The following is a 17,106-nucleotide window of genomic DNA, read 5'->3' as shown; positions in this document are numbered from 1 at the left end:
GTTATGTTGTGCTATTCAAAACAGTTAACTGTATAGGAGTATCCAAGTAGAACTTGTTGACCTAAAACAATAAAATGGGTTTATTCGGGAACAGCACAGAATTGCAGTTTGGGAAATGTAATCTGTGGTGAACCGTAGGTCTGTCCAAGGGGCTTCCCAGGTGGTGCTAGTGATAAAGAACCCGCCTGCCAGTGCAGGAGACTTAAGAGACATGGATTCTCCTCCTTTGGAACTGTAAAGTAGTTGCATTTTCTGTTTGGGAGTGCAGAGTGCTGCTTCCAGTGCGGCATGTCAGTGAAGATAACTGCATGTAAGTAATGGGGTGTGAGAATGTGTGAGAACTCCCTCTACAGGCCATTCCCGACTCTAATTTTAATTGAGGTTTTCTATATTAATTTTTGTATTCAAAAAGCATAGACTTCGGGCACAGAGTCTTAGTAATGCTTCAAAGAATGATTATTACATGCTAAGAAGGTGATGAGAAACAGAAACACATTAAACCATTTATCCTTAGGCAGTTCAAAGAAGTAAAGAGACTTGTAGAAATTTGGGTTAATATTTCATTATTACTCATTGTTAGCATAGAAGTGAATTAAGTTTTAATCTTTGGAACCATTCAGATTTGAATTTGAATCTCATTTCTTGTTACCTGACTCAGTGGATAAAGAATCCATCTGCGATGCAGGAGACTCGAGTTTAGTTCCTGAGTTGGGAAGATCCCTGAAGGAGGGCAGGGCAACCCACTCCAGTATTCTTGCCAGGAGAACCCCATGGACAAGAGGAGCCTGGCGGGTTACCACTCATGTGGTTAAAAAGAGTCAGACACAGCTGAAGCAACTGAGCACACACTCAGGAACCTGTTACCTGTGTAGCCTTGGCCAGCTGTTTATGTCTGAGGCTCAGATTTCTTCGAGGGGCTTTTGGATGGATCAGGGAGAATTTACGTGAAATGTCTGGTGAATAGTGGGTGCTCATTAAATGGTGGCTGTTCGTATTGCTGTTAACTACTAAAATGAAGGAAGATGTATCTTAGAACTTCAAATTCATACATTCCCAGTTTCTGTGTATAGCTCACATTTAACTTGACAAAGACTTTATACAGATGAAGTCAGGTCTATGTCCTATTGTATTTGAATTTTTAGAACTTTTATCTGACCCATGTTCTGACACTCAGTTCTGACACAACTGATAATAACAAAAGCTTCCTAAATGTTAACTTTGTTGCATGTTGTTCTTTAAACCTTCCATAAGTGATTTGGTTAAGAGATGACTGAAGCATTTTACAAAGTGACTTGCACAAAAGATGGACTAAAATACAGACAGAGTGGGAAAGTAAACACTTGCTTCAGAAAATGTAGAGATCTAAAACTAGATTGAAGGGGCTCTTGAATGATTTTGATACTTAATTACTCAAGGTTGCCTTTTAAAGTTTGAATTTTGGACTGTCTTATTTGGACTGCATGATAGTCTTGTTGCCAGTCAGAAATGTATGTAGGTTTCTAGTTAAGTGGTTCTGAAAAGTAACATAACAAAATGGATAAAAGGGATAACTTTACAAAGAGTTTATTTTTAAAGGGGACTTTATTGTAAGTATTTCTGATAAAAATAATGAATCCTTTTGCAGAGCGATACTTGCCATTTAATCTGGTGGTTGATGAATTCATTGTGATCTATCATGTGTTTTCACATACATATACATTTCCAGGTTATATTAGAGAATGCTTGAACAATGTCTGTTTGCTTTTCTTAGCATTCATCAGTGATTTTGTTCTTGTTTAAAAGGGATGGGTATCAGTCAGATGATCAAAATGAATGAGCCTCTGCTTTTAAGTAGCTTTATTTCTGGGAGGATTTGGTGGTGAGTGTAGTCTGTTTCACTAGGTAAGGGAGGTTGGCCCAGTGCTGTGAGAGGTGCAAAGATTAACTCTCCCTTGAAGCTTCACAGAAGTGGTGACTGGTTTTGGAAGATGAGTAGGAGTGTGCCGTGGAGAAGTGGGTGAAGGACTGTCTAGGCCTGGTGGGTTTAGAGAGTAGGCAGAAGTTTGGTGTGGCCAGGGTGTATGACCAACAGGCAGAGGTAGGACATGAGACTGAAAAATCATTCTGAGGCAGGCTGTGAGCAGGTCATAGGGCTTATTTAATGAGTGTGGATTTGTATCCAGGGGGCAGTAATGAGTGATGTCGTAGCATTGGTGGGGGTGGAGGCAGGGGGCATCGTTCCCAGGTAACTCAGTGGTGAAGAATCCACTTGCCAAGCAGGAGACGTGGGTTTGCTCCCTGGGTCAGGAAGATCCCCTGGCGGAGGGCATGGCAGCTGACTCCAGTGTTGTTGTGTGGAGAATTCCGTGGACAGAGGAACCTGGCGGGCTACAGTCCATGGGGTCCCAAAGAGTCGGACACGACTGTGTGAGCATGCCCGGTAGCGTTTTACTAGATGTTTGAAAAGGCACCTTTCACTGTTCTAGTGTTTATGAAAGAGTAAACCGTTTTCACGGCAAATATCAAGTGTGCTTTCATTAAAATGAACTGTTTATTAATTGATAGGCACGTTTCTTAGTTGCCTGTGTGCGTGGTGTTGTTGGATATGGAGATTAATACCTAGGGAGAAAACACTATCCTATTGAGGAATACTAGTGGAAGCAAGCTGGTTTAGTAATAAATACTATAATATTTAACAATAAATATTATAAAAGTTTTATAAAGGTTATATAATTTACTGTTTAATTTTTTATTTTTCTCTACTTATTTATTGTACATCCTTCAGGGCTTTGATACGCACTCAAAGCAATATGTCAGCTTCCACCACCATACGTAAACATTTTTTTCTTGTGATGAGAAGCTCTTAAGATCTACTCTTCTAGCAACTTTCAAGTATACCATACAGTATTCTTAACTGGGGTTACCAGCAGGCTGTATGTTATTTATATTCCTGTGACTTATTTATTTTATAACTAGAAGTTTGTACTTTTTGATCACCTTCAATCATTTTGCCCACCCCGAGCATCTGGTAACCAGCAATTATTCTCTGCTTCTATGAGGTTGTTGTTATTCTTTTAAATTCCCACACATAAGTGAGATCTCACAGTATTTGTCTTTCTCTGACTTATTTCACTTAGCGTAATGCCCACAGGGTTCATCCCTGTTGTCGCAAATGGCAGAATTCCCTTCTTTTTTATGGCTGAATGATGGTCCATTGCATATCTACACACCACTTACAGCTCAGATGGTAAAGAATCTGCCTGTAATGTAGGAGACCCAGGTTTGATCCAAGGAGAACGAAATGGCAGCTCACTCCAGTATTCTTGCCTGGAGAATCCCACGGACAGAGGAGTCTGGTACAGCCCATGGGATCACAAAGAGTTGGACATGACTGAGCAACTATGACTGACTGACTGTTCTTTATCCTTTCATCCATTCATGGACACTTAGGTTGTAGTAGCCTTGGCTATTATAAATAATCCTTCAGTGAACAGGTGCAGATATCTTTTCGAGTTAGAGTTTTCATTTCCTTCAGCTAAATACCCAGAAGTGGAACTGTTAGATCGTATGGTAGTTCTGTTTTTAGTTTTTTGGGGAATCTTCATACTGTTTTCCATAGTGGCCACACCAGTTTACATTCTCAGCTACACTTGTTATTGTCTCTTTGGTAATAGCCATTCTAACAGGTGTGAGGCGGTACCATTGATTAGTGAGGTTAAGCACCTTTTCAGGTGCCTGTTGGCCATCTGTGTGTCTGTCCTGGAAAAATGTCTGTTCAGATCCTCTGCCTTTTTTTTAATCAGATTGTTTCTTTTTTTGTTGTTGGGGTGCATGAGTTCTTTATATATTTTGGAGATTAATTCTTTTCAGATATGTATGTGCCTCTTATTTGTCTGACTACATTGCATAGACAGCAAGTTACACTATCTTACTATCTTGAGTACCAAAGTTGCCTTAGTCCATGTGCCGTGGATTGACAGCTGTTGAAACATTGTGTATTCTTTTGGCTCTCCCAAAACAGACATTTGAAGTACATTTTCATCTTAAAAAAGTAAAGTGACAGAGTTACAAACAAATTCATTTTTCAGTAACATAAAATGTAGCATACTTGTTAGATGTTAGCAATAATTTTTTACTGGTATAGCTTTTTAATGATCTGTTAATAAGATTATTAATAATCAACAATCAATAATTATGCCCAAAGTTTAAGAGATGTCTTTGCAACAATTTGAGGTACTTAATTTTCATGGACGTATGATTTGGGTTATATGTTGATCAGGTTTGTTTTTCATTTGATTATGTGTTTTTTCCCAAATATTTAAAGGAAACTTGTTCTAATTCTATGTTATTTTAGAAGTTATCTACAAATCTTTGCTTCTGTGAGTTTTAATTCATGATGCTAATTTCATATTTGACAATGTTAATAGAATGTTAATGTATCTATTATAACCTCTTCATTATATAACCTTCATAACTTTCATTCCCCTGAGAAGTTAAGACTTAAAGGAGAGATCAAGTATTTTGCCCGAGGCCACAGTTTGTGAACCCAAGAAACTCAGACTTGAACTGCAGCTTCAGAGTTTCACATTCTTTTCATGGTATCATATTACTTAGTTTTATTCAACTTCCATGGGAAAATATTAGAAAACAAAAGAGATGAAATCAAACCTGAACTTTAGCTGCTAGTTCTTAAAACTTAACTTTTAATTGAAAATTTATCTGTCTCCATAACTGATTTTCAGCTGGGGCTTTCATCAAACTCACCTGTCAAGCTTTTCTAAGTTACAGATACTTAGACCTTGCAGAATCAAAATCTCCAGAGGAGAGACCCAGATGTATTTTATTCTAAAGGCTCTGTTGCTGAGCTCTTGATTGTGAATAATTTCCCCAGGCTGGATTTTGTTAATAAAGAAACTGATTAGAAGGTTTGATATATCTCTTCCAAGACAGTTTTTGGGGACTTCCAGGTGGTCCAGTGGTTAAGACTTTGCCTTCCAATGCAGGAGGTATGGTTCAATCCCTGGTCAGGAAGCGAAGATCACATGTTTTTTGTGGCCAAAAAACCAAAACAAGAAATAGAAGCAATATTGTAACAAACTCAATAGAGATTTTTAAAATGATCCACATTAAAAAAAAAAAATCTTTAAACAAAAAAAAGACAGTTTTTGTACATGTATCTAGTTTAGCCCTGAGGGTGTGATATGGGCGTTAGAATGAAAGGGGCAAGAAAAAGGAAGGATTTGTGTATCATACGTACATAGAATTTTTTTTTTTCACTTAATGTGGTAGGCAGTAGGCAGCTGTTCTTGAGTAGGATGATGATACAGTAAAGTGATACATCTCATATCTCTCTGCCTTCAGGCAAGACTTCATTTTATATCTGATGCTGAGGAGTCTTATCATATACTTAAAGGTCATTAAGAAAAATTTCTATCCAGTGGCTGAAGTCATGAAACTTGTATATGTGCTGCCGAAGCAAGCACTGAAGTCATGAACCTTGAAAGTTACACTTTTTTCTTCCCTCCCTATCTTCCCTGATAACTCATCAGATCATTTCAGTTCTAGCTTTTAAATGTCTGTTAAAACTGTTTTTTCTTCTTTATCCCTACTGCTACTATCCTGTATGGGTCTTTGTCATTTTTTATCAGAATAACTATAATAGCCTTATTGATTTTCCTGTCTTATCCATCTTCCATATTGCTATTAAGTAATTGTTGTAAAAAGCAAATCTGTTATATCATATCCCTTTATAAAATTCTTCAGTGGGAAAAAAAAAAAATTCTTCAGTGGTTTCCCATTACTTGGGATAAAATCTAAACTCCTTAGTATGTCTATTTACAGCAAATTTACCACTTCATTTCATCAAGAGCCTCTTGATGAAAGTGAAAGAGGAGAGTGAAAAAGTTGGCTTAAAGCAACATTCAGAAAACTAAGATCATGGCATCTGGTCCCATCACTTCATGGGAAATAGATGGGGAAATATGAGAGATTTTATTTTGGGGGGCTCTAAAATCACTGCAGATGGTGAATTCAGCCATGAAATTAAAAGACACTTGCTCCTTGGAAGAAAAGTTATGACCAACCTAGTAGACAGCATATTAAAAAGCAGAGACGTTACTTTGCCAACAAAGGTCCGTCTAGTCAAAGATGTGGTTTTTCCAGTAGTCATGTATGGATATGGGAGTTGGACTATAAAGAAAGCTAAGTGCCAAAGAATTGATGCTTTTGAATTGTGGTGCTGAAGAAAACTCTTGAGAGTCCCTTGGACAGCAAGGAGGTCCAGCCAGTCCATCCTAAAGGAAATTAGTCCTGAATATGCATTGGAAGGACTGATGCTGAAGCTGAAACTCTGATACTCTGGCCACCTGATGGTGAACTGACTCATTTGAAAAGACCCTGATCCTGGGAAAGATTGAAGACGGGAAGAAGAGGGGACAATAGAGGATGAGATGGATGAATGGCATCACCGACTCAATGGACATGAGTTTGAGTAAACTCTGGGAGTTGGTGATGGACAGGGAAGCCTGGCATGCTGCAGTCCATGGGGTCGCAAAGAGTCAGACACAACTGAGCGACTGAACTGAACCAGTTCATCGGGCTTCCCCCGTGGCTCAAATGGTAAAGAATCTGGCCTGCAATTCAAGAGACCTGGGTTCAGTCCCTGAGTGGGGAAGATCCCCTGGAGAAGGTAATGGCAACCCTCTCCAGTATTCTTGCCTGAAGAATTCCATGGACAGAGGTGCCTAGTGGGCTACAGTCCTTGGGGTCACAAAGAGTCAGACACAGACTAAGTGACTAACACACCACGCACGCACCACCTCATTACCAGCTGCTCAGGAAGTGTGGTTTATATACCCTGTAACTTAATAAACAAAATGTGTTCTCCCATAACTTTGCATGTACTGTTCTCTTTGCTTATAATGCCTTTTCAAATTGATCAGCCTTGCAACTTCATTTGAATCCTCTAATAAACCTCACATGTGACCTCTCTTAGATGTCTCCTCCCTTCCTTTCCCTGCCTCCCTCCTTCCTTTCATTATGTTTATGGTTATTGCCTGTATATCTTTCAGTACATTCTTTTAAAACTGATCTGATTTGAATTGAATTCTTTGACATACTCAGTTAAAAGTTTAGGTTTGGTAACTAAAATAGTTGTCAGTAACTTTTTAATCCATTACAGATATTTAACCTCTTCCTATTTTTTATGATTTTTGAGTAACTTGGACTTTTTTAATAGTAAAACTGTTTTCCGTTCTCTAGCACAATGCCTTACTTGTAATCATGAGAAGTGGAATATTACAGTGATTCATGTCCTAGGCAAAGGGAGTTATAAATAAGATGGTAGAAGGTGACATATTCGTGTGTTTAGTGAAATAGATGCTTCACTGTTGTCTGTTACATTGGAATTCACTGACCATTGCATGAAGTAGCTATTGTGTTTTTCTTTGTATTGAAGTCACGCTTACAATGAGAAGAAAGATGATAGTTTGAAATTAAGTTATTCTTTTGTGTTTTTTTTTTTACCGTGTTTCTATGTTCCTTGTAACCTGTTCTGCCACTGAGAAGCAGTGTGATTTGAGACAGATTATTTAATTGCTCTGGGCTTCAGTTTCCCGTTCTGTGAAACAGATGTGAATAGTACTACCCCATAGGGTTGCTGTGAGCATTAACTGAAGAAGTATATGTAAGGTGCTTACTCATCCCATGCCACTTTCCTCACCTTGGCCTGCAGTCAGCCCTGAACGTACTAAGCTCGTTCCTGCCTCCAGCCTTTATGGATACTGTTTCCTCTACTGGGATCACAGCCTTCATCTGACAGCTCCCACTCAGCTCCACATTCCATATACTAGACTGGCAATTCCAGGAGAGCACAGTGCCTGGGACAGTAGTCGAATAACAAATATGTACTGAGTGAGTGAATAATAGAGCTGACTGTGTGGACAAGAGAACAGGATCATGTGGAATGGAAGGTTGCTTCCTCTAGGAATGTAATCAGAGCAGGTTCCCTTGCGGTAGGCAAGGAAGAAAAGAGACCATATTACGTATATGTATTGTATACATACCTAAGTCAGATGGTGAAATGGTAAATGTTTAGTACTTGAGGTATTAAAATTGAAGTCTACAAACTAATCAAACTCTGCCTAAATGATGATCAGTTTGAGCTTACATGGGTTATTTTTAAGTGCCCTCCCCCAACAATTTGAATATCTGTTGTTTATGCTTTAAAATTAATACATGCAACTACTCTTCAAAAAAAAGAAACTCTTTACAATTGCCCACTTCAGTCCTGGGTGGGATTTCAGAAGCAATAAAAATTTGGCAGTGAACTACAGCTCATGGTACAAAATTATATATGAAAGGTAATCATAGCTTTGCTTTTAAAAAATGAATTTAGAAGGACATGCACCGGCTATCAGCAGTATTGACTGATTTTCTTCAAATGTCTGAAGTGTCTAGTAACTTGCATGACAGATACTATGTGTGAAAGACCTGTGCTGTGCTTAGTCACTCAGTTGTGTCCCGCTCTTTGAGACCCCATGGACCGTAGCCCACCAGGCTCCTCAGTCCCTAGGGATTCTCCAAGCGAGAATACTGGAGTGGGTTGCCATGCCTTCCTCCAGGGAGTCTTCCCAACCCAGGGATCGAATCCATATCTTCTGCATTGCATGTGGATTCTTTACCATCTGATGTCATCCATCAGAAAGAATTGGCTCTTTTTTCTCAGGCAGAGAGGATCACTGGCTTATCATTTTAATCCAGTCATACTTGAGCTGGAGCAGGGCTGGGGTAGTTTTTTGCCATTTTTGTTCACTTTTGTCTCTTTCTCAGGCATTTTGTTTGGGCCTTCCCTGGTGGCTCAGAGGTTAAAGCATCTGCCTACACTGCGGGAGACCTGGGTTCGATCCCTGGGTTGGGAAGATCCCCTGGAGAAGGAAATGGCTACCCACTCCAGTATTCTTGCCTGGAGAATCGCATGGACAGAGGAGCCTGGTGGGCTACAGTCCACGGGGTCTCAAAGAGTCGGACATGACTGAGCGACTTCAGTTCAGTTCCGGCATTTTGTTTAGGAACTTGATGAATCTGCTTCCGCATCTCAAAGCCTGCTTAAGAGTCACTTGTGCCTTTGAGGTTTTGAGCTTAACTTGATAACCTCTAGCCCTTGCAGCAGAATCTAGCAGATAGATGTCTTGAGAGGGAGACTGGTTGTGTGCTTGAAACAGGGCTTCCCTCTCGTAGGACTTTGCCCCCTAAACACTACAAGATTACAAGAGATTTGCTTTTTAGAAGCTTGATTCAGCCTCCCCAGTTTTCCAGAAGTAGTCCCAGAACTAAAACCAGTCATGTTTGGGTCTCTTCATTTCCAATCTGTCACGCAAACCCTGGATGACCGCTCAAAACCTCGTTCTTTGCTCTTTTCCCAAGTGGAGTCCTTCCACGTGGGCCAGGTGCCAGTCTCATACAGAATTGGAAAGTGGTCTCAGGAAAGAAAGTGGGTAGGGGTTTTCAGAAGGATGCTTCCCATATCCTTGCAGCCTGGAATTCACATTCATCTAGTCCTTATTGATTCTGGAACTCTCTGGTATCTTTATTGCCTAGCTTTTTTTCTGGGTGAAGCCAAAGCAGAGGCAGGCTGTGACCTGTTACATCCTATTTGAAAGTGGAAATCATAATGTAAAATTTAAAAAAAAAATTGAGTTTTTTTTTCCCCTCAAGGATTTTATATCTATACCTCTTTAAGTGAAAAATATTCTGAAGTGACAAGCATTATGTAAAATATTATTGGTTTTTTATCATTTACAAAGACTAGAAGATTATTTTGGAATTGCTTTTTTGTTTTTCTTCATTTTCAGGATGTTTTATTAAGGAGACATTTTACAAAGGTTCAGTAACAGAAGTAAGGGTGCCATTCTCAAGGGTGGTGAGAGTGGGGTGCCACCGCACCCCATATATGAAAGTGCTGCAAGCTGTGGGGGTGTGGGCCGCCTGGCGGGGCTGTGGAGCGTGGTTTCCATTAAGGGAGAAAGTTGGGAAGACAGCGGTGACCTCACCCTCCGTCATTCTCTAGGTCTCCTGCTGGTTCCTCCCATTAGCCAGACCCAGCCAGGAGCCAGAATTCAAGGGATTCCAGGCAGGGGTCCATTGGGGTTACTTTTTTTTTTTAATTTAGTTATTTTTGGCTGCGCTGGATCTTCATTGCATGTGTGGGCATTCTCTAGTTGCGCTGTCCGGGCTTCTCATTGTTGTGGCTTCTTTTGCCAGAGCACAGCCCTAAGGGTGCGAGCTCAGTAGTTGTGGCTCACAGGCTTAGTTGTACCGTGGCTTGTAGGGCTTTTCCAAAAGCTTTGGAAATCGCTAGTCTTTTCATGACTTATTGGGTGGCAAAATGAGGTCTGAAATGGATGAGAAGCTATTTATAGCCTTTTTTATCCCATTTAGTGTGAATATTCATGCCTGTTGCTAGAAAAGTAGTAATCTGTTTGATTGGGGTTGCCGCTGTCACCTTCTTTGGAGAGGTTACATAATTTATGGTATATGTGCCGCTCTGAACCATTCCCGGGTGACTGTGACCCTGTGTTTAACTTCTGTAACATTTAGTTTTCTTATCTGTAGAGATGTTAAAATCGAATCCAGTAGGTCTTAATACAAATTATATTAATTACTACATACATGTAAGTATTGAAGTACCGGGTATATAGTAAGTATTCAAATTTTGGAGATTGTTACTATTGTTATCTTGGAAGTTATATTGAGCTGGGCAGAGTTTGGATCCTAAAGCTAGAGTATATGGAAAAACAAGACTTTTGTTAAGCTTGCAGCTGACAGTGACTGGTTAGAACAGCGGTGAGTGTACGTGTGTGCGTGCTGAGCTGCTTCAGTTGTGCCCGATTCTCTGCGACCCTGCGGACTGTAGCCTGCCAGTCCCCTCTGTCCATGAGATTCTCCAGGCAAGAATACCGGAGCAGGTTGCCATTTCCTTCTTCGGGGGATCTTCCTATCCCAGAGATCGAACCCAGGTCTCTCACGTCTCCTGCATTGACAGGCAGGTTCTTTATCACTCGAGCCACCTGGGAATCAGTGTTTTTCATGTCACTGCACACACAGAAAATCCTCTCCTGAGATAAATGATGGAGGGGAACACTTGTGGGTGTCCCTGCTGCTCCAGGCTCACGCGGCACCTTGAGTGCCGAGGAATTAATATCATGGCACAACTGTAAACACATCTTAGAGACCAATGTAGAATTGTATATACCAAATATAAGGGTAAGATTAAAAACGTTGGAAATTATTAGTGGATTTAATGTGGTTAGCTCCTCTGTTTAAGCACCTATTTCAAGTCAATTAAGAAAATCCAGATAAACCTAGGTGAAACAATTTTTTAAACAGTTAAGTTTCTTAATTGCTTACTTTCTAACAGTTCAGAGTGAGATGGAATGACTGTTTTACAATGCTTTATAAAATGTGTTCGTTGATCTCAGTTTATTTCACTTGTAAGTTAGAATTATGAAGAAACTCTGACACTGTCTTGAACATTCAAAGCATTGGCAAGAGTAGATAGGCTCAGTAATGTATTTAATTTAGGGCATTTACTTTGTTAGGGCATTTACTTTGTTAGGGCATTTACTTTGACATTTATTCCTTCCCCATATTTTAGAGTGAAAGCTAGGCAGGGTAGCATCATTTTGTCAGTTTTTTTTTAAAAAATGTACAGACTTAGAGTTTGGCTGTTAGAAGTTATTTGCAACAAGGTTGTTGGGGACAGGGCACAAGAAGAAGTTATTTCATATTCTCCCTGCCCCTCTGCCAGGCCTAAAACCTCCCTTACCAGGTGAAAGGGGGCACAGAGTTGATTCTCAGCTGGATAAGATGTTTCTAGAACTTAAGTTGGAACATTGTCCTCAGCCGTAAATTCAGCATAAGGAGGTGGGGCAGACACGGGAGCTGCGAGCACAGAGACCCCACTTCGGCTGAGGAATTCGGGAGCTGAGGAAACACTCTGTGTCTGTTTGTTTCTCTTGAAGAAGAGAGTCCACAGTTTGAAGGATTAAAGGAGGGTTTCTTCTTCTTGTGGGTCTCTGTGGTGGGGGAGCTTCTTCCCCGGGGCTTTAGTGATCCAAGTGGGGTTTACTGAGTCAGTGGCGTCCCCGGTGGCTTGTTTGCCTTTGGCGGGGCTCCTGTGCATCCTTTGAGGGACAGATTGCTCGTGCTTTTCTCTTCTCAGGAGCTCTTGGGGCGGGAGTGGGGATGGGATGGTGGCATGGATGGAAACTGCCTCCTTCTTGCTAACTCATTTGGTTCTGAGGCTCCTTGGAGCTCTTGTCTGCTCAAGCTGTGGTCTATTTCAAGAGGAGTTTTCAAAGTTAGAATGTGATTTCTGACAGCCTTACAAACCTGCCTTTGCTTTTAATACTTTAAAAACTTTATAATTTGGGGGGTTTACCACCTTCAAATGTTGTAAAACTGGTGGCTCATTCCATAATAGCCTATGGCTCACAATACTGTTATGTGTTAATTTGGAAAGAATGTGGCTGGTATTCAGCACTTCTCTGAACCAGGGTGCATTACATATGAGCTGTGTTGCTTGATTTTTTTTTCACAGAATGTTACATCTTCATTTAAATCATAAATCTGAATTATATTAATCTAAAACCTACCAGTGTTCCCTAAAATAACATGGTAATAATTTCTGTAAGAAAAAATAAGTAGTATTGAAAATTATTTCCATTTTAGGAACAGAAAGTAAAGATAATAACAAAACAAAATTCTAGAATATATAGTCGTTACAACTAAAAATCACACAAACTTTATATTTTAATTTTTATTATAATAATTGGTCTTCCCCTTGTCACCCCACAGGCATGTTACAAAGATAAATACAGTCTCCTTTCAGCCCTCATAGTTTTAAACCTCAGAAATGTTTGCTGTGTTAGAGTTTAGAGCCTAGAAAGCTGCAAGGAGTCAGTTTTCTGTGTCTTTTGGGAAACAGTCTTGCTTTGCAAGTGCTATCTATAGGGCAGATAAAGTATGAATCCTGCGGATAGAATCAGTGAGGGTAACGAGGTGTTCGTGTGAGAAGAGTGTGTGGCCCCCAGCTGTTGGTGCAGGTAGGTGGCTGCGCTGGATAAGGGAGGTGAATCAAGGTGAACATGCAAAGTGTTGACCAGACTTTGTCTTTGAGTAATAATTCTCAAAATCAGAGATTGTTGTTTTTTTTTCTTTCAGAAAACTGAAGAGTGGGAGAAAAAGAAGACTGAAGCAGACATGGAAGAGTATGTATGGAAAGATAGCGCCTCAGAAAAAAACATTCTGGAAACCCTTCTCCAGATTAAATCTGCTGAGAAAAACCCAGAATTAAGTAAAGAAGAGCTCCTTAGTATGAAAGAAGTCGAAGATTACAAAAATTCTGTTGTTAGTCTTAAGAATGAGGGGGACAATGAGAATACCCTTTCTCAGTACAAAGAATCAGTGAAGAGACTATTACATTTGATGTGAATTATATAGAAAACTTTCCTTGATTTATTAATTTTATGATACATATGTAATCATTGATTTGATATAAAGTTGAAAATGTTTTTTTTTTTTAAATGCCATTGTTTAACTACATCAGAGTTAAAATTATTCCTTTCATCCTAAGATACAAGGGCAGTGATTACTCAAAAGTTTTCTTATATACTGGGGCAGTCAGACTAATTTGATTCTGATTTCTTCTGGTCCTAAAGTGTTTGAATTTTATTTCTACCGTAACACCTTTAGTATTCACACACACACACACACACACAATATTGTTCTTTTGTCACCTGCTCTATTTCTTTCCCTACAAATTAGTACTTACTGGTTGCTTTTGAGTAATGATTTTGGTTATTTGGGAATTTGGGCTCAGAACCCAGTCCCCTGACTGCAGTTTAGTGTTTTGTCTCCTTAACTGCTACCTGCCTAGTGAGGTTTTTGCAGATGCTGATTCTAATTAGAAACAGGTTCTTGGCAGTGTTTTCTAACCTAAGAAGTTTGTTCCATCCCTCTGTTCTGGGATCACTTTATGTTGATTCAGTTCTGTTTAGCATCCTGTTTCCATTTTCTTTGGCTCATTTCTCCAAGCCCAAACTTGCAGAAAAGTGGAAGTGGAGGTTGACCGATATTCACCTCTCTGGAAGCCCCAGCTAGAACTTCCACAGCTCAGGAAAGAGATAAGATATAAAGACCTTGAATTTAATTGGAATAAATGACAGTGATGATTGCCCTAAGAAACATTTCATTCCATTTAGCTGTCAGTTGAGTACTTTTAAGTATATCTGTGAGTCATTTCTTACCACTTGTAAAGTTGTCGACGAGTAATTTAAAATTAAAAAAAAAGGAATTATGGAGGCTGTTATTTTCCTAAAACTTACTTTGCTTAACAGAATTTGAGAATATAACATGCTAAAAGGAACTTCAGAACAGTTGCTTAAAAGATGTATGTAAATTGAAGGTATGATTTGGTATTAGCAAGACCAAGAGTCCATAGGTTATGAAGGATAACAGTAGAGCCTCAAGTTCCATCGTCCATTGGATGGAGATAGTGAATAAAAAACAAAGTAGATACAACTGAACTTCTCGATCTGATTTAAAGTATATGTAAATGTATCAAAATGTTACATTTCTTAGAGACTCAAAGAGTTGAGGAAAACTCAGAGGCTGAAACAGGATTGAAGAAGGAAATATAAAAACAGTAGAAGCTGAGGAGAGGTGGTTATTTGGAAACATGTGAAGAGGTGGTGATTAGGGTCCTCAGTCCTGGAGTCATAGTATACTGCAGATGAAAGCAGACGGAGTAATGATCTGTAATAAAGAATTTGACTTTGCCGAAAGAGATTCTGGCCTCTTCTGTCACCTTCTGGGAGGTAATTTGTCATACCTCATGGAAGTGTCTTTGTTTAGGGCAGGAATTGGCACAATGGATTTTAGGGTGGGGCTAGCTACATGTGATAGTTTAGTTCAGTCGCTCAGTCGTGTCCGACTCTTTGCGACCTCATGAATCGCAGCACGCCAGGCCTCCCTGTAAATCACCAACTCCTGGAGTTTACTCAGGCTCATGTCCGTCGAGTCGATGATGCCATTCAGCCATCTCATTCATTGCCGTCCCCTTCTCCTCCTGCCCCCAGTCCCTCCCAGTATCAGGGTCTTCTCCAGTGAGTCAACTCTTCGCATGAGGTGGCCAAAGTATTGGAGTTTAACCTTCAGCATCAGTCCTTCCAGTGAACACCCAGGACTTATCTCTAGGATGGACTGGTTGGATCTCCTTGCAGTCCAAGGGACTCTCAAGAGTCTTCTCCAACACCACAGTTCAAAACCATCAATTTTTTGGCGCTCAGCTTTCTTCACAGTCCAACTCTCACATCCATACATGACCACTGGAAAAACCATAGCCTTGACTAGATGGACCTTTGTTGGCAGAGTAATGTCTCTGATTTTTAATATGCTGTCTAGGTTGGTCATAACTTTCCTTTCAAGGAGTAAGCGTCTTTTAATTTCATGGCTGCAGTCACCATCTGCAGTGATTTTGGAGCGCAAAAAAATAAAGTCTGACACTGCTTCCACTGTTTCCCCATTTATTTGCCATGAAGTGATGGGACCAGATGCTATGATCTTTGTTTTCTGAATGTTGAGCTTTAAGCCAGCTTTTCCACTCCTCTTTCATCAAGAGGCTTTTTAGTTCCTCTTCACTTTCTACCATAAGCAGGGTGTCATCTGCATATCTGAGGTTGTTGATATTTCTCCCTGCAATCTTGATTCCAGCTTGTGCTTCATCAAGCCCAGCATTTCTCATGATGCACTCGGCATATAAGTTAAATAAGCAGGGTGACAATATACAGCCTTGACGAACTCTTTTTCCTCTTTGGAACCAGTCTGTTGTTCCATGTCCAGTTCTAACTGTTGCTTCCTGACCTGCATATAGGTTTCTCAAGAGGCAGGTCAGGTGGTCTGGTATGCCCATCTCTTTCAGAATTTTCCACAGTTTATTGTGATCCACACAGTCAAAGGCTTTGTCATAGTCAATAAAGCAGAAATAGATGTTTTTCTGGAACTCTCTTGCTTTTTTGATGATCCAGAGTATGTTGGCAATTTGATCTCTGGTTCCTCTGTCTTTTGGAAAACCAGCTTAAACATCTGGAAGTTCACGGTTCATGTGTTGCTGACACCTGGCTTGGAGAATTTTGAGCATTACTTTACTAGCGTGTGAGATGAGTGCAGTTGTGCGGTAGTTTGAACATTCTTTGGGATTGCCTTTCTTTGGGATTGGAATGAAAACTAACCTTTTCCAGACCTTTTCCACTGCTGAGTGTTCAAAATTTGGTGGCATATTGAGTGCAGCACTTTCACAGCATCATCTTTCAGGATTTGAAATAGCTCAACTGGAATTCCATCACCTCCACTAGCTTTGTTTGTAGCAATGCTTTCTAAGGCCCACCTGACTTCACATTCCAGGATGTCTGGCTCTAGGTGAGTGATCACACCATTGTGACTATCTGGGTCGTGAAGATCTTTTCTGTACAGTCCTTCTGTGTATTCTTGCCACCTCTTCTTAATATCTTCTGCTTGTGTTAGGTCCATACCATTTCTGTCCTTTACTGGGCCCATCTTTGCATGAAATGTTCCGTTGGTATCTCTAAAAGAGATCTCTAGTCTTTCCCCTTCTGTTGTTTTCCTCTATTTCTTTGCACTGATCACTGAGGAAGGCTTTCCTGTCTCTCCTGGCTATTCTTTGGAACTCTGCATTCAAATGGGAATATCTTTCCTTTTCTCCTTTGCTTTTTGCTTCTCTTCTTTTCACAGCTACTTATAAGACCTCCTCAGATAACCATTTTGCCTTTTTGCATGTCTTTTCCATGGGGATGGTCTTGATCCCTGTCTCCTGTACAATGTCACGAACCTCCGTCCATAGTTCATCAGGCACTCTATCAGATCTAGTCCCTTAAATCTATTTCTCACTTCCACTGTATAGTCATAAGGTATTTGATTTAGGTCATACCTGAATGGTCTAGTGGTTTTCCCCAGTTTCTTCAATTTAAGTCTGAATTTGGCAATAAGGAGTTCATGATCTGAGCCACAGTCAGCTCCTGGTCTTGTTTTTGCTGACTCTATAGAGCCTCT

General features: G+C 40.1%; 1 protein-coding gene across 1 annotated transcript in view; it reads left to right on the top strand.

Annotated features, from left to right (window-relative positions):
• The window catches only part of MRPS35 (mitochondrial ribosomal protein S35), a 43,958-nt gene extending 29,132 nt beyond the window's left edge, over positions 1–14,826 (top strand). The window contains exon 8 of the mRNA XM_065939943.1: positions 13,201–14,826. Coding sequence (XP_065796015.1) covers positions 13,201–13,470 — 270 coding nt within the window. The 3' untranslated portion in view covers positions 13,471–14,826. The remainder of the gene's footprint in view (positions 1–13,200) is intronic.
• Positions 14,827–17,106: the final 2,280 nt, after the last annotated feature.

Source organism: Muntiacus reevesi, chromosome 1, assembly GCF_963930625.1.
Source record: "Muntiacus reevesi chromosome 1, mMunRee1.1, whole genome shotgun sequence".
In the NCBI taxonomy this organism is placed as follows: Eukaryota; Metazoa; Chordata; class Mammalia; order Artiodactyla; family Cervidae; genus Muntiacus; species Muntiacus reevesi.
Note: the sequence above shows the minus strand (reverse complement) of the source record. Positions and strands in the feature narration are given on the sequence as shown.